This window comes from Callorhinus ursinus, unplaced genomic scaffold (genome assembly GCF_003265705.2).
Source record: "Callorhinus ursinus isolate GAN/ISIS: 27379988/994484 unplaced genomic scaffold, GSC_fseal_2.0 scaffold1, whole genome shotgun sequence".
Classification (NCBI taxonomy): Eukaryota; Metazoa; Chordata; class Mammalia; order Carnivora; family Otariidae; genus Callorhinus; species Callorhinus ursinus.
This window is the reverse complement of record NW_027397063.1, coordinates 1,252,907-1,277,385: the sequence shown is the minus strand read 5'-3', so window position 1 is coordinate 1,277,385 and position 24,479 is coordinate 1,252,907. Positions and strand designations below refer to the sequence as shown.

At 45.7% G+C, this 24,479-nt stretch overlaps 2 protein-coding genes across 4 annotated transcripts in view; both read left to right on the top strand.

Annotated features, from left to right (window-relative positions):
• CHAF1B (chromatin assembly factor 1 subunit B) overlaps positions 1 to 3,881 on the top strand; it is an 18,439-nt gene extending 14,558 nt beyond the window's left edge. For all 3 annotated transcript variants that reach the window (XM_025871559.2, XM_025871549.2, XM_025871551.2), the window contains exons 12-14: positions 1,102 to 1,482; positions 2,033 to 2,127; positions 3,093 to 3,881. In XM_025871559.2, the coding sequence (XP_025727344.1) occupies positions 1,102 to 1,482; positions 2,033 to 2,127; positions 3,093 to 3,184 (568 nt within the window). In that variant the 3' untranslated portion in view covers positions 3,185 to 3,881. The remainder of the gene's footprint in view (positions 1 to 1,101; positions 1,483 to 2,032; positions 2,128 to 3,092) is intronic.
• A 947-nt stretch (positions 3,882 to 4,828) lies between these two features.
• Positions 4,829 to 24,479, top strand: part of LOC112823769 (uncharacterized) — a 32,526-nt gene continuing 12,875 nt past the window's right edge. Inside the window, exons 1-3 of the mRNA XM_073890910.1 lie at positions 4,829 to 6,589; positions 11,475 to 11,537; positions 13,143 to 13,236. Coding sequence (XP_073747011.1) covers positions 5,709 to 6,589; positions 11,475 to 11,537; positions 13,143 to 13,236 — 1,038 coding nt within the window. The 5' untranslated portion in view covers positions 4,829 to 5,708. The remainder of the gene's footprint in view (positions 6,590 to 11,474; positions 11,538 to 13,142; positions 13,237 to 24,479) is intronic.

The window sequence follows — 24,479 nt, the reverse complement described above, 5'->3', positions numbered from 1 at the left end:
CCCCTCCTCCCTCCCCCCTCCTCCTCTCCCCTCCTCCCCCCTCCCCCCTCCTCCTCTCTCCTCCTCCCTCCCCCCCTCCTCCTCTCCCCTCCTCCCCTCTTCTTGTTTCGTTTAAGATTGATTTGTTTGAGGGGCACCTGGCTGGCTCGGATAGTTGAGCGTCTGCCTTTGGCTCAGGTCATGATCTCGGGGTTTTGGGATCGAGCCCCATGTCGGGCTCCCTGCTCAGTGGGGAGCCTGCTTCTCCCTCTCTCAAATAAAATCTTTAAAAAATAAGATTTATTTGAGAGAGAATGTGTGTGTGCACAAGTCAGGAGCAGGGGGAGTGGGGGAGAAGAGTCTCCAACAGGCTCCCTGCTGAGTGCAGAGCCCCATGCGGGGCTCGATCCCAAGACCCTGGCATCATGACCTGAGCTGAAACCAAGAGTCAGACACTTAACCAACTGAGCCACCCAGGCGCCCCTTCCAGTATCTTTTTAAAGGAATTAACATTAAAAAGAAAGCCATTTCTAATTTGCTATAACACCGCTTCCGACGGTAACAGTAACATCTGAATGATGCCATTCCGATGCCCTGTGGATTTCTCTAATTCTCAAACTGAGGGGAGGCCCCGTGGGCTCCCTGGTTGTTGGGAACTTGCCAGCCCCCTGGCAGGAAGCCCACGCCAGTGAGCTCCTGTCACCCAGAACTGCGCTTGTCGGTGGTGGCACTTTGCACTCTGCCTTCTGCTGGGGTCCTCCACACCCCCGGGGTCCCTGATTCACCCCTAGCTCCCGCCGGGCCTGCCCACCCACCATCTCTTTCTTGCTCTTTATAACCTTTTTCCTTCTTTTTCTTCTTGGGGGTGAGGGGGGAAGGTCATCACACCTTTATTTGGGTGATTTTGATGACAGTCCTGGCATGCCGCAGTGCCTGGGAAAGTCGAGCCGGGGCTGGGAAGGAAAGGGTGGGAGTGAGGAGGACACAGGCCCTTCTCCCTTTCACACCAAGCCTGTGATCCTGTGTGAACTTGCCTTTTCTAACGACTACAGAGAGCCTTAAGAGGGGCCCTTTTGGACTTTGGTACAGTTTCTAACCTTTTTTCCTGTTCGGGGAACAAAGGTCCAGTGATGGGGCCTTCCTGGCCATCTCTTCCACGGACGGCTACTGTTCATTTGTGACGTTTGAGAAGGATGAACTTGGAATACCTTTGAAAGAGAAGCCGGTTCTAAGCATGAGAACGCCCGACCCAGCAAAGAAAACGAAGAGTCAGCCACACCAAGGGTCTTCGCCAGGACCCAGGCTGGCCGAGGGAACCCCCACCGGCAGAATCCAAGACCCCAGCAGTCCCTGCACACCCCCGCCTCAGGCGAGACCGTCTCCAGCCCCAGCAGCACCTTCCGAGGAGAAGGCCCTGCAGCCTAGCACTCAAAACCCGAGAGCGCCCCCGTCCCGGAGGGTCACTCTGAACACCCTGCAGGCCTGGAGCAAGACGACACCCCGGTAAGAACTTCCAGTGGAAGAACTTGTCCTTGCGTTGAAAAACAAAATAGTAAACCAGAAGGCCCCATCGTTGAACAGGGGACAGCCTGTAAGGGCTTCATAGTGTGGCCAGAGAGATTTCGGGACAGACCTGAGTGCCACCCCTTGCTTCCAGACCTCTGCGGGGTGCCCGTTTCCGCCTGTCAGGGAGGGCACACGGGCAGACGTGGCTGCAGCCTGCCACCCGGTTTCTGGAGCTTTCCGTAGTAGAAACTGTGTCTGCTTGCCTTACGTACGTGGCGTCCATGGGTGTTCATCATACCATTGGAGATGAACAAAACAGGTTTTGGGACTTTTAGATGACTAGTTAAGCCTTGACTGTTGTAACTGTGATGATTGAACTTAGTACCTGAACATAGTCCTTAGTTCCTAAATAAGTGGGCACATCAACACTTAGTGTCTTGCATGGTATGATCAACTCCTTGGGGTAGTTTTGAAATTTGGTATCCTCACAAATGATTCTGATGACACTAATGAGCCATGTACCCCTTTATTACTTTTTTTAATCAAGGAGGATAAACTTAATACCCTTAAAGACAGATACCCCACCGAATTCTGCACCAACCAGTATAATTTCCACCCCGCCCACAGAAGAAATTCAGTCAGGTGAGTGACGCTGGTCCTGGTTTAATATAAGTAAAGGTAGACTATCTTCTCTTTTGTTCTCTTGGAAACTAACCACCTCTTTTTTTTTTTTTTTTTAAAGATTTAATTTATTTGACAGAGACACAGAGAGAGAGGGAACACAGGCAGGGGCAGTGGGGGAGGGAGAAGCAGACTCCTCGCCGAGCAGGGAGCCCGATGCGGGGCTCGATCCCAGGACCCTGAGATCATGACGGGGGCTGAAGGCAGACGCTTTTTAACGGCTGAGCCACCCAGGCGCCCCACCAACCACCTAATCTTAAGTCCATTTTGAGAAAGCGGGGATGCATCTTACTAGACCGATCGTTCAAACTCTCTGGCTGCCCACTTATGCCCATCAGGGAGGCCACCTTCCCACGCAGCCACTCACAGTAAATGATATATGGCGCGTTCAGAGGTGCTCGAGGTCAGGGTTCTCCACCTGCAGGGCTGGATAATTCTTTGCTGTGGGGGCTGTCCTGTGATTGTAGGCTGGCGGCCCCCCTGGATGCTGGTACCCATTCTCCCCTCCCCCACCCACTTGGGACATTCTCAGAGGTCACCAGACATTGCCCACTGTTCCCTGAGAGGCGAGATCGCCCCCCCATTGAGAACCACTGGATCCTTTCTCTTATATCCATATAGGACCTTGCTAGGCAGTTCAGTTCTCGTCCGGGCACAAAATTTATTTTGTAAACATCCTTTTTTTTTTTTCTTTTTTTAAGATTTTAGTTAGAGAGCGCGCGGTGGGGAGGTGCAAAGGGAGCGTCTTAAGCGGACTCCTGCGCTGAATGTGGGGCGCGATCTCAGGATCCTGGGCCCACAACCTGAACTGAAACCAAGAGTCGGATGCTTAACCAACTGCGCCACCCAGGGGCCTTGTAAACACCAGCTTTTAATTTTAAAGAAGTGTTCACTTACTTGCCAACCTGTGTTTGTTAACGTTCCAGAGATGCCTGAAGACCCTCAGGGCAGTCCTCCAGAGCTCAAGCGGCCTCGACTTGGTGAGCATGAGGGAAGTCCCCAAGGTCTGGACCCTTGATGAGACCTGTCTGGTGCTTGAGGGCTGCCAGGTCTGGGGCCCCCTGTGTGCACAGAGCCGTGGGGGCCGGGCCGGAGACACCGGAGACCAGTGGCATTAGGCAGAGCCTGACGGACACTCGGGAATGGATTTCTGTAGCAGAAGATACACAGGGACCAGTTTTTCTGCAGAACTATGTTTGCTCTTGTGTTCAAGATACATTTTTACCTCGGAGATGTGAACATTTTAATAGACTAAATCCTCTTTTTGATGAGTTTCTGAAACTGGAGTTCAGCGTTATCTAGAAACCGTGAATCCTCCTTTAAAAATACTTGCTGCAAAGTAGAGACATGATGCAAGCGGACTCCTTCTAAAGCAGGAATGAGAAAGAGGAGAAAGTTATTTGAGGTTTATTCTGTTGAACTGACCTTCTGCATAGTCGATTTTTAGGAGTTTGCTACTTTGCTTTCTGATTTTAAAGGTAATAACGCTTGTTCTTTGTTCTGGAAAGTTAGGAAGTGAGAATAAAATAGGAAAACTGGGTCAGAGATGGGACCCCATTACCATCAGAAGGAGCCTGGTTGTTGTTCGGGCATATTTATTTCCTTGACTTTTTTCTTAGGGAGAGAGGTGCGATTTCACTTTAGCTACAGCTTGATATCCAAATAGGTTAACTTTTCAGATTGATTTTTCAGAGTAAAAGAACTTACCTTAGCAATTTATGCCTCTGCCTTTGCTTTCCCCAGCCCGGGGATGGGGACGTGCGCTCCTTTCTGCCCGGAGTAAAGCAGGGCTGTGAGGTGGGGTGCAGGCAGGGCCAGGACGGGGTCATGGGCCCGAGGTCGTTCTGGCTTCTCACCGACAGGAGCTGCTACCGGCGCATTTCATAACGCTCGATGCCCGTCATTTGGGCATAATGACCACCATGAGTCGTGCAAGTGAGGCTCCCCCAACCCCAGATTTTGTTCCAGTCTGGGAGAGCTCACAGCATTTAGGAGCCCTGGTCAAGTCTGACAGGAAGTGGCCGAGGAGTGGATCAATGTGTCCCCTTTGACAATGTTGTCCCTCCAGCAACAAAGAACTGGAAAAAGGATCAACGGGTTGCTTAATCCATAACCTTAGTTAACCAGAAAAAGAGCTTGCTTCTCTTTTAGGTGGGAAAGTGGCTCACGAGGGGTAATGTACGGTGTAGAGAACTAGAAGTTGAACAGATTCTTAGCTGTGATGACAAGGGTGTGGGACACATTCAACATGAAGATATTTAAAATGTCAGACGGTATCTGTTCTGCCCAGTGATTCTCAGCCTTCACTGCGTGCTGAAATCACCCAAAGAACTGACTAGAGTATTGACGCCTGGGTACTCCCTCCACAGGGCATGGCCTAACAGAACTGGGGCATGGTCAGGATTCTTTAAAGCTCCAGGTAATTCAGATGTGCAGCCAAGACTGGGAAATCCCAAGAGAAAAAACTTTCCCCGGGTATGGTCTCTTGTGGTTAAATCATTTCCACCGAAAGCTTCCTCTTATTTATTCTCTGCATCATCACTGATTGGCAGCCTGAGAAGATAACGGGTGGGAGATGCCCTCAGCTCTTCAAAGAAGAAAGATTTTACGTTTCCTGCGGCTGGAGTGGTGTATCGATCCCTGTGCAAAGAGGTGTGATCGTGGGTCCCGTGTTCTGGGTGGGCGAGCCTGCTTTCCTGGCCACACTCCAGACTTCTCGACACCTCTGTCTCTGGTGCAGCAACCGTGGGGGGAGGGGGTACCTACAGCCCAACGCGTGGGTTTATAGGCAGGACTAGTTGTCTGTCAGCTGTCACTGAATATGAATTCGCGAATCGTCCGTAAAAGCCCAGGCGATGTTAGCTCTGTGTCCTGATCTAAAACGGTCTGCTTCCATCCGAGCACTTTACTGAGGAAGCCTTCTGCAAAAGGAGCCTAGCGTGAGGGTCAGGCGGGGTCCCGTCACCCAAAGTCACCGTGAGCACGGCTGCCCTCGCGGGGGTCTGGGGCCCACGCCATCGTGCCAGGAGCCCCCGCAGGTGGGGCGTCCACCAGGGCAAGGGCAATGCAGCAGACACACGAAGTGGGTGTCACTGGGGACAGGGCGGCTGTCCCATCCAGTCCCCTTACTCACATCTGCATGTTCACGGCGTTGAGGACCCTTCTTAGCAAAACAGTTGTCAGCGTCCATTTCAGCAAGTAGGTCTGGAAACTTCCAAGTGGGGAGAGGACGACTGGCCCAGCCCTTCCCACCTGGAGTCTCGAGAGCCTGCAAGTTCCCTTTGTCACCTGACTAGTTCAGCGTGCGGCCTCACACCTGCCATGGGCACACCTCGGACAAATGACTTCACCAAAAGCTGTTTCTTTACAGCTCTACCACCTTTCCCTTTGCCCACTGTGGCTGGGGACAGGGTGAAGCGAGGAGGCGGAGACGAGACATCAAACCGAAGGGCTGGAGGGTCGCAGGAACAGGTCCCTGTACTCCCGCACGAGCTGTCGGGGCCGCTGGGGGTCGCTGTCCCAGCTGGACGGGCCCGGGCTCGATGGCTCCGCCAGCCCCGCGGCCCCACCGGCTTCCGGGGGTCCCTGTCCCTGCCGGGCTCAGAGCAGTCTTGGCCAGAGTGGCCCTGGTGGCTGGTCCTAGAGGAGCACGGCTCCAGATTGGGGTAGGGGAAGATGAAGAAAGGAACATGAGGACCCATCTCTTCGCCCGTCCGTCCATTCAAGAAATACTTATCAAACAGCCAGGTACCCAAGCGTCCATCAGGGAACAAGAGAGAACCCCCCCCCCCCCCCGGGGCTTACATTCTGGCTGTGGAGACCACCGGTCCGCAGGGAGAGCCGTGATAGAAGAGCACTATGGGAAAAGGAACGCCGGCTGGGGCGGCCTGCCGTCTGCAACAGGACTGGCCCCTCTGAGGGTGAAGCGGCAAGCGGGTCAGGTTTTCCAGCTCGTTAGGAGCAAGATCACCTCAGCTCAGGCACAGGCTGGGTGTTTCGGGCTCCCTGGCACTCAGGCTCCTCCTGAGCGATGGGGGCACGCAGGGTCTGGGGACGTGGCTCGGGTGGCCCAGCGCCGGCCGCGGGTGACCACTGCCCAGTCGTCGTCGGGGCAGGGGGGGCGCCTGCCACTTTCCAGGGGCCACAGAAGCTTCCTCAATCGTGCCTCTGTCTCTTCCTCCAGACCAGAGGCAGAGCCATACATCACGCAGCTTTGTCTTCCACTTCCTGCATTTAAGCAAATCCCGGAGGTTGTGACAGCTGAGTTGTCAGGGTGGGGGCCGCGGAAGGCGCCTCGTTCAGCACGGCCTCTGCGCCCGAAGGCCTGCCCTCCTCAGCACAAAGAGCAGCACGGAGAGCCTTGGATCCCTACCTTAGCCCTGGTTTATTTCCTTGCATTTTGGCTCAGAGATGCTGTGAAGCAGTAAGTATTGCCCCTTTCGAAGCTGTGGTGACAGGTGCTTAGTAGCAGTTGTGTGGGGTTGAGACCCTGGCCTCGTTCCTTAATACCCCAAATGACTTGATGTCTCCTCCTGTCATTGCTCATTAGCTGGGAAAGGCATTTCAAGTGTAATACCAAGACTTTGGAACAACTCGGGGTCTCCCTGCCCCCGGGTCAGCGCCCCTGGCAGGTCCCCGGAGAAATGCATGCTTGGGAGGAAGTCGGTGCTGTCATCAGCCCCTCCAGACCTTCTTTCCTGCACGGTTCCCTCTTCTGTCCCCGCCCCCACCTACCTGCCAAGTACAAGGAGCTGGCAGCACCACCACCCCTTCCAGGCCCTGCTCCGGGGCACCTGTGGGTCTTTACAAACAAAGCCGACTCAAATCTAGGCTTAGTCTAGACCCCGGAATCAGCCTCTGTAGGTGGGGAGACCCAGTGAGGCATGTGCATTTTTAAAAGCGGTCCGAGAGATTCAGCGGGCAGTGGGCCTGAGACCTACCACTTGGAGGGTTGTGAGATCTGCAAGACATACGGTGAAGGGCAGTTAAAATTCCTTGAACTTACCGATTGTATAAAGAAACTACATATTCAGCTACTCAAGAGGAGGCTGAAGCTCGAAGAAACGAGCAGATGCTGTGTTTTTGAAGCCACCTCCAAGCTAGCCGCCCACAGTGGCCTTCCCCCCTCGATTTGAACCCCGGGCCGCATGAATTTGGGTTCCGAATGAATGAGTACTCGAATATGCCACTGGGGGGCGATGTTGCTAGCCCTTCGCTCCACGGTCAAATATACGAACGAATGTATTTTTAATGGGAGGATTTTTAATCCCATTGTTATGGAAGTAGTATATTATCTATTGCAAGACATTTTTCATGTTTATTACTTTCTGTATAATTACATGATATCTTGTTGTTCCAAAGAGTTCTGTAAATCCACATCATATACTGAATCGGAGTCCTCCGTGAGAACTTCCCACACAAATAGCTAGATTTAAAAGGTGTTTCAGTTAAATGTAGCCAAAGGTATAATGAGTTTGAAGAAGCTAACCTTAAAATGTTTCTTTTTAAAAATTTTTAAGCCAAAAAAAATAATGTCTTGGTGACATTTTTCTACATTAGCTACAATGTCCACCGTGACTTATAACTATACAAAGACATATGCACAGAGTTGTTGCAGTATTTTGAGATGGAAAACAAGACTGGAAATCCTCTAAGTGTCTACCAACAGGAGATCCATGAAATTGCAGGGCGACCATACGGTGGCATGTGATGGAGGTCTGAGCTGGAGCTGTGTGCTCTGCTGTGGAGAAGGTTCAAGTGCAAGACCAAGGAGCAGGGGAAGCCTGGTGTATATATATATCCTCTTCTTCCCGGTGAGCCACCAGAGAACAGAACCCACGCCGAACGGATGCGCAGGCACCCTGCTGTGATAGGAGGGTTGTCTGGCTCCAGGACCTTATCCTTAGGAGCAGAGTGGGGGGCGGGGGGCTTGCAGTTAGGCCATTCAAGGCCCTTCCAGTTTTAGATCACAGACCAGCACATAATATTAATGTTAGGTCTTATGTCACATGCTGGTATGTGGAAAACCAGGGAGGATATTGTCCTTGATGGTGGCAGGGGAACTTAGGCCAAGAAGCCAATGATTGTGGGGAATGGTGTGAAGTGGGGTATAGTGGCAGGGAGTCACCAGGAAGGTGGGAAGGGCATGGGCTTTAGAGCCAGAAAGGGTGGGGTTTTAATTCTGCTGCAACTGCACATTCTGCGACCCTTCCTAGGCCTCAGTCTCCCCATCTGTCAAATAGGGGTCTGCCTCATTTGGTGGTTGAAAGGACTGAATGAGGTATAGACCTTCCTCTTCAGCTGAGAGCTCCAGCTTCTCATGGGAGAAATTTTGTGATTCCTGGGGAGGTACTTGACCACTGGCTAGCATTCTCCAGTGACACCAAACCAAGAGCACATTATCTATATATATATATATGGATGGAGATTTCTTATCAAGAATTGGCTCACCACATGATGGAGGCTGGCAAGTCCAAAATCCACAGGGTAGGTTGGCAGCTTGGAGAGCCAGGAAGGCTGATGCTATAGCCCTATTCCAAAGGCCTTCAGGTGGAGACCCAGGGGAGCTGATGGTGCAGACGAGATCTGAAGGCACCTTGCTGTAGAATTCCCGTGTGCTTGGGGAGACTGGTCTTTTTGTGCTATTCAGGCCATCAACTGATTGGACGAGGCCCACTTGCATTATGGAGGGCAATCTGTTCACTGAAAGTTTATTGATCTAAGTGTTAATTTCATCCAAAACCACCCTACAAATTGACACATAAAATTAACCATCCCAACCACCACCACCTCAGAGTTGGGAATTGGGAACTCATGTGGCCTGGCAAACTGACCAACAAATGCGCTCTGAACAGCAGTGAGTCTGGATCCCTAATCCATGGCTAATTTGACATTTAGTAGGATGCTCTACTAGACATTTAGTAGGATGCCCACCCTCCACCAGAACATCCTAATCTACAGAATGAGAACACACGGTACTGTGAGGACCTCTAAGAGAGCAACTCAGGAACTGCCAAAGCAGCACTGAAGTGCTCTCCCGTGAGCAGGAACGACCAGTCACCTGTGATTTAATGTGTTGCAGCGGAACCCAGCAGAACGCAGGTTCTCAACAATCATAGGGTTTGAAAGTCCCAGGCTCTGGGGTCAGCCAAACTGGGCTTGAATCCTGGCTCTGCCACTTGCTGTGTGGCCAAGGGTTGGTTGCTTAACCTTTCTGAGCCTTGTCTCTCTCACCTGTAAAATAAGATGACAGCCCCTGCCTGATGGACTTGCAGTGTGGGTTAAATGAGAAGCCATGTGTGGAGTGCATGGTGCAGGGTCTGCCCCATAGTGAGCCTCAAAACACATCAGCCATTATTGCTCCTTTCCAGATCTCCATTCCCCTCACCACTAAACAAGACCCTATAGGGGTTTGGGTCCAAAACCAAAGCCCCAACTTGCATTGCTCATCCTAGTTGACCTTCGAGATGCCAGAAGCTATAAAATTAACATCTCAAATAGCTTTCTTGACAATTGGATACTTTGCCACGAGAAGCAGGTGTCAATAAAGCTCACACTAAACTGGGGAGGGAGTTCTCTTTCTTGGATGGAAGGCTTCAAACTGATCACCAAGAAAGGAGCATCTGCCATGAAAGACAGGCTGGGTCCTAGGTGCTGTGGGAGAGAAGGAGATGAACTCATTCTTGACCTATAGTCATTGCTCCCCAGGAGATGGGCTTTAGGGATACCTACTAGGGAAGGCCAGGCCAAGGTGAAGTGGCTGGTGACACTGCTCCTAGAGCTATGACAAGATGCTGAGCAAGGTATGCACATGCTCTCTCTCTCTCACACAATTGCCAACAGGCATTTAAGACAGCCAGCGCTTTCTTGCTAGACACATCTCCAAAGGCAAGAGAAACAAAAGCAAAAATGAACTATTGGGACTTCATCAAGATAAAAAAAGCTTTTTCACAGCAAAGGAAACAGTCAACAAAACCAAAAGACAGCCTATGGAATGGGAAAAGATATTTGCAAATGACATATCAGATAAAGGGCTAATATCCAAAATCTATAAAGAGCTTGTCAAACTCAACACCCCCCCCAAAAAAAAAATCCAGTCAAGAAATAGGCAGAAGGTATGAACAGACATTTCTCCAAAGAAGACATACAAATGGCCAACAGACACACGAAAAAATGCTCAACTTTACTCGGCATCAAGGAAATACAAATCAAAACCACTATGATATACATCTCACATCAGTCAGAAGGGCTAAAATTAACAAGTCAGGAAACAACAGATTTTGGCGAGGATGCGGAGAAAGGGGAACCGTCTTACACTGTTGGTGGGAATGCAAACTGGTACAGCCACTCTGGAAGAACTACCCTATTACCCAGCAATTGCACTACTGGGTATTTACCCCAAAGATAAAAACATAGTGATCCAAAGGGGCACCTGCACCCCAATGTTTATAACAGCAATGTCCACAATAGCCAAACTATGGAAAGAGCCCAGATGTCCATCGACAGATGAATGGATAAAGAAGATGTGGTTCATATATACAATGGAATATTACTCAGCCATCAAAAAGGATGAAATCTTACATTTACATCACCGTGGATGGAACTGGAGGGTATTATGCTAAGCGAAATAAGTCAGTCAGAGAAAGACAAATGTCATATGATTTCACTCATATGTAGAATTTAAGAAACAGAACAGATGAACATAGGGGAAGGGAAGGAAAAATAAAATAAGATGAAAATAGAGAGGGAGAGGGGCGCCTGGGTGGCTCAGCCGTTAAGTGTCTGCCTTCGGCTCACAGTCATGATCCCAGCTCCGCGGGAAGCCTGCTTCTCCCTCTCCCCCTCCCTCTGCTTGTATTCCCTCTCTTGCTGTGTCTCTGTCAAATAAATAAATAAAATCTCTAAAAAAAAAATAGAGGGAGGTAAACCATAAGCAATGCCGAACTCTAGGAAACAAACTGAGGGTTGCTGGAGGGGAGGTGGGGGGAGGGGGTAACTGGGTGATGGGCATTAAGGAGAGCACTGGATATAATGAGCACTGGGTGTTGTATGCAACTGATGAACCACTAAATTCTACCCCTGAAAGTAATAGAGTATGTTAACTAAATTGAATTTAAATAATTAAAAATAAAACAGCCAGTACACTGGACCCTCATACCAGGTCTAGGAGGCATGCGGAAACAGGCACAGAGAAGGTAAGACACTTGTTTAGGCTTGAAAGTACAGCTATAACTGGTGAGTAGCCATCTGGCTCTGAAGTCTGTGCCTGGACCCACTGACTATGTTGTCGGGGTTCTATCTTTACGTAGAGAATGTGGCCACAGACCTACTGCCAGAACCTGGTTATCTGGACAAAGAAGAAACTCCAGGAGGTCAAGTAGAGTTCATCCATCATCAGCACTGGCTTCCCTTTCACCAGCAAAAGAATGAAAGTCTCCCCACCTGGCCACCCAGTCAGCATGGTAGGCTTGGATCACAGCTTAGCTTTTCTGAGCCTCAGCTGTGTGAGGAGAGTGGAACAGGGCCATGTCTAACCCATGGGGATGATGGAGACAGCCCATGAGAGGGGCCTAAATTTAGAAAGGAGGGTGAGGGAATGTGTGGCTGAGGTCTAAAGTGAAAGATTTCTTGGCTTGACCTTGGCTCCTGCCCTGTGGAGGTGGTCCTAGGGGCAGCAATGGAGAAAAACAGGGTCGGAGTAAAGGGAAGACCTGGTTTTCAAAGTGTGTTCACATAGGCTGACTTGAGGGATGATATTGAAGCCAAGTGAAATATGAGGAGGGGTGGAATGCACCTCTTGGGTGGAGGAAACCACTGGAGAGGCTCTGAGGTGGGAAGCCCCAGTCAACCTGAGGAGTGGATGCATAGACAGACACCCATGTGGCTGGAGCTTTGTGGACTAGTGGGTAGATGGTATGTGATGGGGACCGTGGAAAGGAGTCAGGGTGCATTCATAGTGCAAAGGGGGTGCTTTACAGGGACCTGACTCCCTGTGTTCTACCAAGAGCCCTCTGCATGCCAAGTGGAGAATGGATTGTGGAGGAAGCTGTAGTCAGGACACTACTGCAGGCATGGGTGGTGGGCCTGGACCAGAACACTGACACAGGCGAAGCTGAGAGGCAGGCCCACCTGAACGTGTTGGAGACAAAGCAAGGAGGTCGAAAGGAAAATACTTCTAGCTGTTAGATAAGTAAGTCCTGGGATGCAATGTACAGCACAGTGACTATAGTTAATATTGTATTGTCTATTTCAAAGTTGCTAAGAGAGCACATCTTAGAAGTTCTTATCGCAAGAAAAAAATATTTGCAACTATGATGATGGATGTTAATGAAACTTACTATGGTAATCATTCCATGATATATGCATATATCAGATCCTTATGTTGTACACCTAAAAGTAATACAGTGTCGTATGTCAGTTGTATCTCAATAAAACTGGTAGGGGAAACTGCAGTGACTCCATCTCTAATTACTGTAGTTACTGATGATAGAAATTCTGGAACTGCATTGTTGGGGGAGCTTCAGGGATTTGAGTTTCAGAGCTGGAAGCAGGCAGTCTGGTAGGATTGCTCCTATCTGCCCAATTTCCCTTTACCTTTCCTGCAGAAAAAGGAGGGACTGAGGCCTGGGAAGGGTAGATGCCTATATGAAGGGTAGATGCCAAATTTGCTTCCAGGAAAACAGAGAGCCCCAGGTCCAGGTTCTTTACCACACCTCCAGTTGTGCTTATATAATCCACCCTCTTCCTAATACAGGGATACCATGCATTGCTGCTTCATCTCACTCAGCCTCAGCTTGAACCCTTCCAGCAATGGAGAGCTCACCACTCTGTGGGGAAGCCTGCTCTATTTCCACTCACTCTCCCATCTATGGCCTCAACCCTAGCTCTGGTTATGTTCTGTGAGCCACAGAGTAGTCGATTCCCTCTGCCCAGAATTTCAGAATTTCCACCTCCCCATTTGGGGCCTTCTTTTCCAGGCTAAACATACTTCCTGAACAGCAGGACCTCCTAAGCTGTAAGTTGCCAAACCACCCTGCTGCCCCAGCGGTAGAAGCTGCTGCAGCAGCGGAGGTAAAGACAGCTTCAGAAAGCAGCCTGGCTCGAGTGACAAAACCGGGTCTGTCTGGTATCAGCTCCAGCTGTGAGTCACTGGCTATCCTTATTTCAAGGCCAGCACCTTGGCTTAATCGGGAGCTCCTGTTTCCTGGCTGATGAAGCAGATGGAAGAAACATGAGCTGGCCATCCAAAGGCCTGTGCAAAATGCAAGACCAAGCTGAGTGTGGGGGGGAAGCTGACTGAGAGCTTAGTGGGGTAGGCCTGGAAGCCACCTCTGTGCCTCTCACGTGTTCTGGCCAATACTTGGCATTTGCCTTGGTCTTCTCGTTGCTTTCTTGTGCTTATCTGATCAGTAGGGTGGGGAACTGTGCAACCAGTTTTATTTTCTGATGCAATGTGGGGTAGTCATACTGCACTTAACTAAATGAGATCATTGAAAACAGAGCCTTGGTTGAGACACTCCCAAACACTTTTGGTGTCCCTGGGCATTCCCTTTTGGTCTGTCTCCAGGGCTCAGCTCTGTGTGCTGGAGGAATTAGCATTGGCCCTTATTCACACATCTCCATCAGAACTTAGAGCTGGTGGAATGTCCAGTAGAGGACCTGGGGTGAGCTCTGTAGAGCCCAGAATGTTCTGTGGACGGCCTTGAACATAGTGGCTGTCAAGGGGGAGACTGAACTTACCACTCCCCCACTGCCTGGTTTCGCCAAAGACCCCTACCACCAGCTGCTGTGTTGGATCTTCTGGGTTTCCATTGTCAGAAAGAGGGCATCCATGGGCCCAGAGAGCTGGACTGGAATCCTGGGCCCACCACTGAACCACTGTGGTCTTGGACAAATGATGTGGCCTCCCTGTGCCTTAGTTTCTCTTGGGAAAGGTGAGAGTACTGATGACTCTTATTTCCTCAGTTCTGTGAGGATGAAATCAGACACTGCAGAGCTTTCTATATACTAGGCACTAAGTGGATGTCAGTGTTTTGTTTTTAAATTTGGAAACCATTGATAGGAAATCTAAGATTTGGGGAGTGTCCAAGAGGGTGACATAGGAAGACCCTGAACTCACCTCCTCCCATGGACACACTGAATCTATACCTACATATAGAGCAATTCCTCCTAAAGAAAAACTGAGACCTGATTGAACAGCTTCTGCACAACAGAGGATAGAGGGACCTCAGAGAATGGCAGTGGGAGAGACGGAGAACAGTAACAATGGGAACTCCAGCCCTGATGCTGAAAACTACAGCGGGGAGGGATAGCCCTGAGTTACCTGCATGCAAATTTGCCTGCCCTGGGACACAGGAAAAAAGTGGCAGCTTAAAGGGAGATGAGACTAGATAAGTAAAAGGAAACTCATTCACTAACTCTAGGGTGTCCACCGAGTGGGGGACCTACTGGAACTCTCTCTGGGTCAGAGATGCTTGCAAGTGCCCTTGTTTATAGCCCCCCCTCTACATCCATAGCACAGACAGGAGCAGGGTCTGGACATTCTAGCTGGTCTGTTGCTTCAGTGAGGCCCAGGCCCCTAGCCCACACCAGCTTCAGCTGCTCCCACAAGGGGCCCCCCACTTGTATCTGCCCAAGCTCCAGCCATCCCACCAATGCAGCCCCAGCATGGTACACTCTGGGACACCTCCCATCAGTGCCTGCTTCAGCTCCAGCCATCCCATCAGGGTGCCCCCTGTATAGAACACCTTGGGACCTGGCCTGCACCTGCTTCAGCTTCAGCCATATCACCACAATGGCCCCAGCGTGGAGTGCTCCAGGACCCCCAGCTCATGTCTGCTACAGCTCCAGCCAGCCAGGCAAAGCCAACTGGCACATGTAGTCTAAACAGGTGACGTTCCTACATAAGACCAACTCCTTCAAGACAAGGAGAGGTAGTTATTTTACCTAATTCATAGAAACAAACACAGAAAGTCAAACAAAGTGAGGAGACAGAGGAATATGCTCCAAACAAAATAAGACAAAACTCCAGAAAATGAACTAAATGAAAGAGAGGTAAGCAGGGGTGCCTGGGTGGCTCAGTCAGTTAAGTACCTGCCTTCAGCTCAGGTTATGATCTTGGGGTCCCGGGATTGAACCATGCATCGGTCTCCCTGCTCAATGGCAAGTCTGCTTCTCCCTCTCCCTCTGCCCCTCCCACCCCTGCTCGTGCTCACTCTCTCAAAGAAATAAAATCTTTTTTAAAAAAATAGAGGTAAACAATGTACCTGATAAAAGAGTTCAAAATCATGGTTATAAAGATGCTCACCACACTGGAGACAAGAGTGGAAGAACTGAGAACTTCAAAAAAGAGATGGAAATATTAAAAATGACCATCAGAGTTGAAGAACACAATAACTGAAATGAAAAAAAATACACAAGGAATCAGCAGTAGATTAGAGGATGCAGAAGAATGAACCAGCAATCTGGAAGACTGGGTAATAGAAAACACCCAAGCTGAACAGCAAAAAGAAAACAAAATTTAAATTTAAACAATGAGCATAGATTAAAGGGACTTCTAGAACAACATCAAGTACACTAACATTCACACTATAGGGATCCTAGGAAGGCGGGGGTGGCAAAAACTTATTTGAAGGAATAAAAGCTAAAAATTCCCTAATTTGGGGAAGAAAACAGACATCCAGGTCCAGGAAGCACAGATAGCCTCAAACAAGAACCCAAGGAGGTCCATATCAAGACACATAAGAATCAAAATGTCAAAGAACAAAGGTAAAGAGAGAATCTTAAAAGCAGTAAGAAAAAAGCAACTAGTTACAAACAGGGAAGCCCTGTAAGGATATAAGCTGATTTTTCAGCAAAAACTTTAAACATATTATGCTGCTCCTTTCTGGCCTCTAAAGTTTTTGCTGAAAGGAAAAAAACCCCAACAACCTAAAATACTCTACCCAGCAAGGTTATCATTCAGAATTGAAGGAGAGATAAAGAGTTTTCCAGACAGACAAAAATTAAAAGGAGTTCATCACCACTAAATTGGCCATACCTGAAATGTTAAGGGGATTTTTTTTTTTTAATAGGCTCCCCATCCAGTGTGGAGCCCAGTGCAGGTCTTGAACTCATGACCCTGAGATTAAGACTTGAGCTGAGATCAAGAGTCAGATGCTTAACTGACTGAGCCACCCAGGCATCCCTAAAGGGACTTCTTTAAGTGAAAAAAAAAAAAAGACCATGGCTAGAAAAAAATGATGAAAGGAAGAAATTTCACAGATAAAAAGCACCTATAGTAAAGGTCGTAGGTCAATCACTTATAAAGCTAGTATGAAGGTCAACAAACAAAAGAAATAAAGTCAATTATGTGTTAGTTAAGGGATCCACAAAATAAAAAGATGTAACATACGATACTGTATACATAAAACATGGAGGCGAGAAGAAAAATGTAGTGCTTTTAGAATGTGTTTGAACTTAAGTGACCACTGACTTAAAATAGACTGCCATACTTAGGACTTCTATATGAGCTTCACGGTAATCACAAACCAAAATCTATAATAGATACACAAAAAATAAAAAGAATCTAAGCATAATGCTAAAGTCATCAATCACAAGGAAAGAGAGCAAGAGGAGAAGAGCGAAAACAGAAAGACACACACACAAAAAAGACAACCAGAAAACAATTAACAAAATGACAATAAGTACATATGTAGCAATAATTACTTTAAATGTAAATGGTCTAAATGCTCCAATTAAAAGACATACGGTGACAGAATGGATTAAAAAAACAAGACCCATCTGGGGAGTTCTCGTCCAAGATGGCAATGTAGGAAGATCCTGAACTCACTTCTTCCACGGACACACCAAATCTATACTGATTTATACAGCAATTCCTCTGAAGAAGAACTGAGGGCTGACTGGAACAGTCTCTGCACAACAAAAGATAGAAAGACCACATAGAGAACAGAGACACAATAATGAAGGGAAACCCCATCCCTGCCTGTGAATTGCAGTGGGGGAGGGATAGTACAGAGTGATTTTGAGCAGATACAACTGCCCTCAGGCACAGAAAAAAACCCAAAAAACCCATGGCTTAAAAGGGCAACTAGAATAAAGAGGAACCAGCCCTAGAACTCTGCCAAATGGCAGGGGAGCTGCTGGAAATTTCTCCTGCCCAGAGGGACTGGTGAGCACTATGGTTTATGTTCCGCCTCCAACTTAATAGCGTGGATGGGAGCAGAGTCTGGGTGCCCTAGCTAGCCTACCACCTCAGTGAGCCCTGGGCCCCCAGCCCATATCAGCCCTAGCCATCCCACCAAGGTGGCCCCAGTGTGGGACACCCGAGGACAGCACTCACTACAGCTCTAGCCATTGTGCCAAAGTGACATAGGTGCAAAGTACCACAGAACACTCTAGGCCCACACTGCTTTGGCTCCAGACAGCTTGCTAGGGCACCCTTGGCACAGAGTGCTCCAGTACCTCCCAGCTCATGCCTGCTTTGGCTCCAGTGACCACAGCAGGATACACCCTGCTTTGAGTGCCCTGGGACTCATTGGCCTGTGCATAGCTTTAGCTACCCCACCAAATCACCTTCTATGAAGAGAGCCCTGTAACTCCTCGGCTTCAACTTCAGCAGCTCTGCCAGGGTGTCCTCTGCACAGAGAGCTCCAGGGCCACCCTGGCCCAAGTCCACTTCAGCTGGGCCATCCCACCAGGGAAGCCCCAGCATGGAGTGCCCTGGGCCCCCAGCCCATGCAAGCCACAGCTCTAACCAGCCAGCCTAGGTCACCAGGCACATGCAGTCTACACAGGGAAAGACCACACACAAGACCATTCCTTAAGGTTAGGAAAAGTAGCTCTTCTACCCAATTCACAGGAATGAACACAGAAAGTCAAACAAAATGAGGAGAGAGAGGAAAATGCTAAAAATGAAAGAACAAGACAAAACCTCTGAAAAAGAACTAAATTAAATGGAGAAAAACAATATTCTTGATAAAGAACTCGAACTAATGATAATAAAGATGCTCACCAGACTGGAGAGAAGAGTGGAAGAACTCAGAATTTCAATGAAGAGACAGAAAATATGAAATATAACCATCAGAGTTGAAGAATACAATAATTAAAATGAAAAATTCCTTGTAGCATATTAACAGTAGATTCGAGGATGAAGAAGAATGAATCAGCAATCTGGAAGACAGGGTAATGGAAAGCACCCAAACTGAACAGAAAAAAAAAAAAACACATTAAAAATTGAGAGGTTCACACCACAACACATGATTACGATGTCAAAGTTTAAAGAGAGTGAATTTTAAAAGCAGCACGAGAGAAGCAAAAAGTTATGTACAAAGAAAAACCTTTAAGCCCATCAGAGCTGATTTTTCAGCAGAAACTTTGAATATATCATTGCACTCCCTTCTGGCCTGCAAAGTACTAAAAGGAAAAAAAAACCCCAACAGCCAAGAATATACTACTTATCAAGGTTACAATTCAGAATTAAAGGAGAGAGAAAATTTCTCAATCAACCAAGAAATCAAAGAAATGAAAAGTTATATGGGAAAAAATGAAAATGAAAACACAATGGTCCAAAATCTTTGGGATGCAGCAAAATGGTTCTAAAAGAGAAGTTTATGGCAATACAGGCCTGCCTCAAGAAGCAAGAAAAATCTCAAACAATCTAACCTTACACCTAAAGGAGGTAGAGAAAGGACAAACAAAACCCAAACTCCACAAAAGGAAGGAAATAATAAAGATCAGAGCATAAATAAATGATATAGAAACTGAAAAACAATAGAACAGATCAATGAAACCAGGAGATAGCTCTTTGAAAAGATTAACAATATTGATAAACCTCTAGCCAGATTCAAAAAAAAAAAGAGAGGATCCAAATAAACAAAATCACTAATGAAAGAAGAAATAATCATCAACACCACCACAGAAATACAAACAATTGTAAAAGAACATTATGAAAACCTATATGCCAACAAATTCAACAACTTAGAAGGAATGGATAAATTCCTAGAAGCATATAGTCTTCTAAAATGAAAGCAGGAGGAAATAGGAAATTTGAACAGGCCCATTATCAGCAATAATATTGAATCTGTCATCATCAAAAAACTACCAACAAATGGGGGCACCTGACTGGCTCAGTTGGTAGAGCATGCGACCCTTGATCTCAGGGCCATGAGTTTGAGTCCCACATTGGGTGTAGAGTTTACTTAAAAAAAAAAACAAAAAACTCCCAACAAACAAAAGTTCAGGACCAAACAGCTTCTCAGGTGAACTCTACCAAACATTTAAAGGAGAGTTAATACTCATTCTTCTTAAACTATTCCAAAAAATTGAAGAGGAAGGAAAACTTCCAAATTCATTCTAAGAGGCCAGTATCACCCTGATACCAAAACCAAATAAAGACACCACAAAAAAAGAGAACTATAGGCCAATATCTCTGATGAACATAGGTGTAAAAATCCTCAACAAAATATTAGCAAACCAAATCCAATGATATATTAAAAAAATCATGCACCATGAACAAGTGGGACTTATTCCCAGGATGTAAGAGTGGTTCAATATTCACAAAACAATCAGCATGATATGCCACATCAATAAGAGAAAGAGAAAGGATAAAAGCTGTATGATTGGGGTGCCTGGGTGACTCAGTCATTAAGCGTTTGCCTTTGGCTCAGGTCTTGATCCCAGGGTCCTGGGATCAAGCCCCACATCGGGCTCCCTGCTTGGCAGGAGGCCTGCTTCTCCCTCTCCTACCCCTACTGCTTGTGTTCCCTCTCTCTCTGTCTCTGTGTGTCAAATAAATAAATAAAATCTTTAAAAAAATAAATAAAATCTTAAATGAAATCTTTTTTAAAAAGCTATATTATTCAAAAGATGCAGAAAAAGCATTTGGCAAAATGCAACATCCATTATGATAAAACCCTCTACAAAGTGGGTTTAGAGGGAACATACCTCAACATGATAAATGCCTTATATGAAAAACCCGCAGCCAACATCATACTCAATGGTGAAAAATTGAGAGCTTTTCCCCTAAGTTCTGGAACAACAGAGATGTCCACTTTCATCACTCTTATTCAACATGGTACTGGATGCACTAGCCATAGCAATTAGACAACAAAAAGAAATAAAAAGCATCTAAATTGGAAAGGAAGAAGTAAAATTCTATTTTTGGATGATATACTATATATTGAAAACCCTAAAATCTCTAACAAAAAACTACTAAAACTGATAAATGAATTCAGTAATGTCATAGGATACAAAGTCAATGTACAGAAATCCATTGTGTTCTTATACACTAATAATGAAGCAACAGAAAGTGAAATTAAGAAAAAAGTTATAGTCAACTAATGAATCATTGAACATTATATCAAAAACTAATGATGTACTATACCTTGGCTAATTGAATTTAAATAAAAAAAAATCCCATTTACAATTGCACCAAAACAATAGAATATCTAGGAATAAACTTAACCAAAGAGGTGAAAGACCTCTACTCTGAAAACTATAAAACACTGATGAAAGGAATTCAAGATGACCAGAAGAAATGAAAAGGCATTCCATGCTTATGGGTTGGAAGAACAAATATTGTTAAAATACCTATACCATCATAAGCAATCTACACATGTAATGCAATCCCTATCAAATACCAACAGCATTTTTCACAAAACTAGAACAAATGGTACTTAAATTTGTATGGAACCACAGAAGACCCTGATCAACCAAAGCGATCCTGAGAAAGAAGAACAAACCTGAGGTATCACAATCTCAGCTTTCAAGATATACTACAAAGCTGTAGTAATCAAAACAGTATGGTACTGGCACAAAAATAAACAGATCAATAGAACAGAAGAGAGAGTCAAGAAATAAACCCACACCTATATGGTCAATTAATCTATCACAAAGGAGACATGAATATACAATGGGGAAAAGACAATCTCTTCAACAGATTGTCCTGGGAAAACTGGACAGTTAAAAGAATGAAGTTATACCACTTTCTAACACTTATACAAAAATAAACTCAGAATGGATTAAAGACCTAAATGTGAGATGTGAAACCATAAAAATCCTTGAAGAGAGAAACAGGTAGTGATTTCTCTGACATCAGTCATAATAACATCTTTCTAGATATGTCTCCAGAGGCAAGGGAAACAAAGGCAAAATAAACTATTGGGACTACATCAAAATAAAAAGCTCTGCATAGCAAAGGAAACAATCAACAAAACTAAAAGGCAACCTACTGAATGGGGGAAGATATTTGCAAATGACAGACCTGATAAAGGGTTAGAATCCAAAATATATAAAGAACTTATACAATTCAACACCCATAAAAACAAATAATCCAATTAAAAAATGGGCAGAAGATATGAACAGATATTTCTTCAAAGAAGACATCCAGATGACCAACAGACACATGAAAAGATTTTCTTTCTTTTTTTTAAAGATTTTATTTATTTATTCGAGAGAATGAGAGATAGAGAGCACGAGAGGGAAGAGGGTCAGAGGGAGAAGCAGACTCCCTGCTGAGCAGGGAACCTGATGTGGGACTCGATCCCGGGACTCCAGGATCATGACCTGAGCTGAAGGCAGTCGCTTAACCAACTGAGCCACCCAGGCGCCCATGAAAAGATTTTCAACATCACTAATCATCAGGGAAATGCAAATCAAAACCACAATGAGATCACCTCACACCTATCAGAATGGCTAAAATATAAAACACATGAAACGAAAAGTGTTGGTGAGGATGTGGAGAAAAAGGAACCCTCATGCACTGTTGGCGGGAATGCAAACTGGGGCAGCCACTGTGGAACAGTATGGAGGTTCCTCAAAAAATTAAAAATAGAACTACCATCTGATCCAATAATTGCACTACTGGGTATTTACTCCCCAAATACAAAAACACTAATTTTAAGGGATATATGCACCCCTATGTTTATTGCAGCATTGTTTACAATAGTCAGACTATGGAAGCAGCCCAAGTGTCCATCAATAGATGAATGGATAAAGAAGAGGTGGTATATATATACTACTACTCAGCCATAAAAAAGAATGGGATCTTGCCATTTCCAACAACATGGATGGACTTAGAGGGTATTATGTTAAGTAAAAAAGTCAGAGGAAGACAAATACCATATGATTTCACTCATATGTGGAATTTAAGAAACAAAATAAACAAAGGAAAAGAGAGAGAGGAGCCAAGAAACAGACTCCTAACTATAGAGAACAAATTGATGGAGGTGGGGGGGATAGGTTAAATGGGTGAAGGAAATTATTGATTCAATGACTCCTGAAGCTATTGTATCTTTGGAGCTTAATAAAAACAAACAAAACAAAAAGACCTGCAATTGTGGCTCAGCAACCTTCATGACCCTTAAAGAACAACCCAAGAGGGCACCTGGGTGGCTCAGTTGGTTAAGCGACTACCTTCGGCTCAGGTCATGATCCTGGAGTCCCAGGATCGAGTACCACATCAGGCTCCCTGCTCAGCTGGGAGTCTGCTTCTCCCTCTGACCCTCTTCCCTCTCATGCTCTCTATCTCTCATTCTCTCTCTCAAATAAATAAATACAAATCTTAAAAGAAAAAAACCCAAGAGAATCACCTAAAAAAACAAAAACAAACAAAAACCTTCCCAGACAAACAAAAATTAAAAGAGTTGATCACCACTAAACCAACATTACAAGAAATGTTAAAGGGACGTCTTTAAGTAGAAAAGGGCCATAATTAGAAAAAATTATAAATAAAATATGTAGAATATGACTACATATATGCAAAATATGACATATATATATATAAGATGTGGAAGGGGGAGTAAAAAATTGTTTTAGAATGGTTTGAACTTAAGTTCAAACTTAAGTCAATTTAATGTAACCTGCTATATATTTAGGATTTTATGTATGCACCTCGTGGTCACCAGAAACCAAAACCGATAACAGATACACAACAGAAGAAAGCCAAGCATAAACTACAGAAAGTCTTTAATCACAAGAAAAGAGAACAAGAGAAGAAAGGAACAAGAAGAGCTACAAAAACAACCAGAAAACAATGAACAAAATGGCAATAAGTACATAGATATCAATAATTACTTTATATGTAACTGGTTTAAATGCTCTGAAAATATATATAGATTGGCAGAATTGATTAAAGACAAACTTTCTCTATGCTGCCTACAAGACGCCCTTAAGATCTACAGACACATACAGACTGAAAGTGAAGGGATAGAAAAAGATACTGCATGCAAGTGGTACTGGGGGAAAAAAAGTTGGAGTAGCCATAACTAGACAAATTAGACTTTAAAATAAAAATTGTAACAAGAGACAAAGAAGAGCATTATGTAATAATAAAGGAATTAATCCAACAAGAGGATATATCAATTGTAAATATCTATGCACCCAACATAGGAGCACCTAAATACATAAAGCAAAGATCAACAGATATAAAGGGAGAAATCGACAGTAATACATAAAGAGTAGGGGACTTTAGCGCCCCACTTACACCAATGGGTAGATCATCCCGACATCCAAAGAAGCAGTGTCCTTGAACAAAACATCAGACCAGAATGACTTAACAGATATGCACAGAACATTCCTCCCCAAATCAACAGAATACACATTCTTTTCAAAAGGATGTGGAATAGTCTCCAGGATAGATCACATTAGGTCACAAAACAAATCTCAATAAATGGAAGAAGATTGAGGGGGGCCTGAGTGGCTCAGTCAGTTCAGCATCTGCCTTCACCTCAGATCATGATCCCAGGGTCCTGGGATTGGAGCCCCGCATTGGACTCCCTGCTCAGTGGGGAATCTGCTTCTCCCTCTGCCCCTCCACCCTGCTTGTGTTCTCTCTCTCACTCACTTTCTCTCTCAAATAAATAAAATCTTAAATTATAAAAACACAACAAATAAAAAAATTGAAGAAGATTGAAATCATATCATGCATCTTTTTTGACCACAACCATATGAAACTAGAAATCAATTATAAGAAAAAAACTGGGGGCGCCTGAGTGGCTCAGTTGTTTAAGCATCTGCCTTTGACTCGGGTCATGATCCTGGGGTCCTGGGATCAAGCCCTACGTGGGGCTCCTTGCTCAATGGGGAGTCTGCTTCTCCCTCTGCCTCTCCCCCTGCTTGTGCTCTCTTACTTTGTCAAATAAATAAAATCTTAAAAAAAAAAACAAGAAAAAAACTGGAAAACACAAATGCATGGAGGCTAAATAACACATGGATAAACAACCAATGGGTCAACAAAGACATCAAAGAAGAAATAAAAAAATACATAGAGAAAAATGAAAACACTATGGTCCAAAATCTTTGGGAGGCAACAAAAG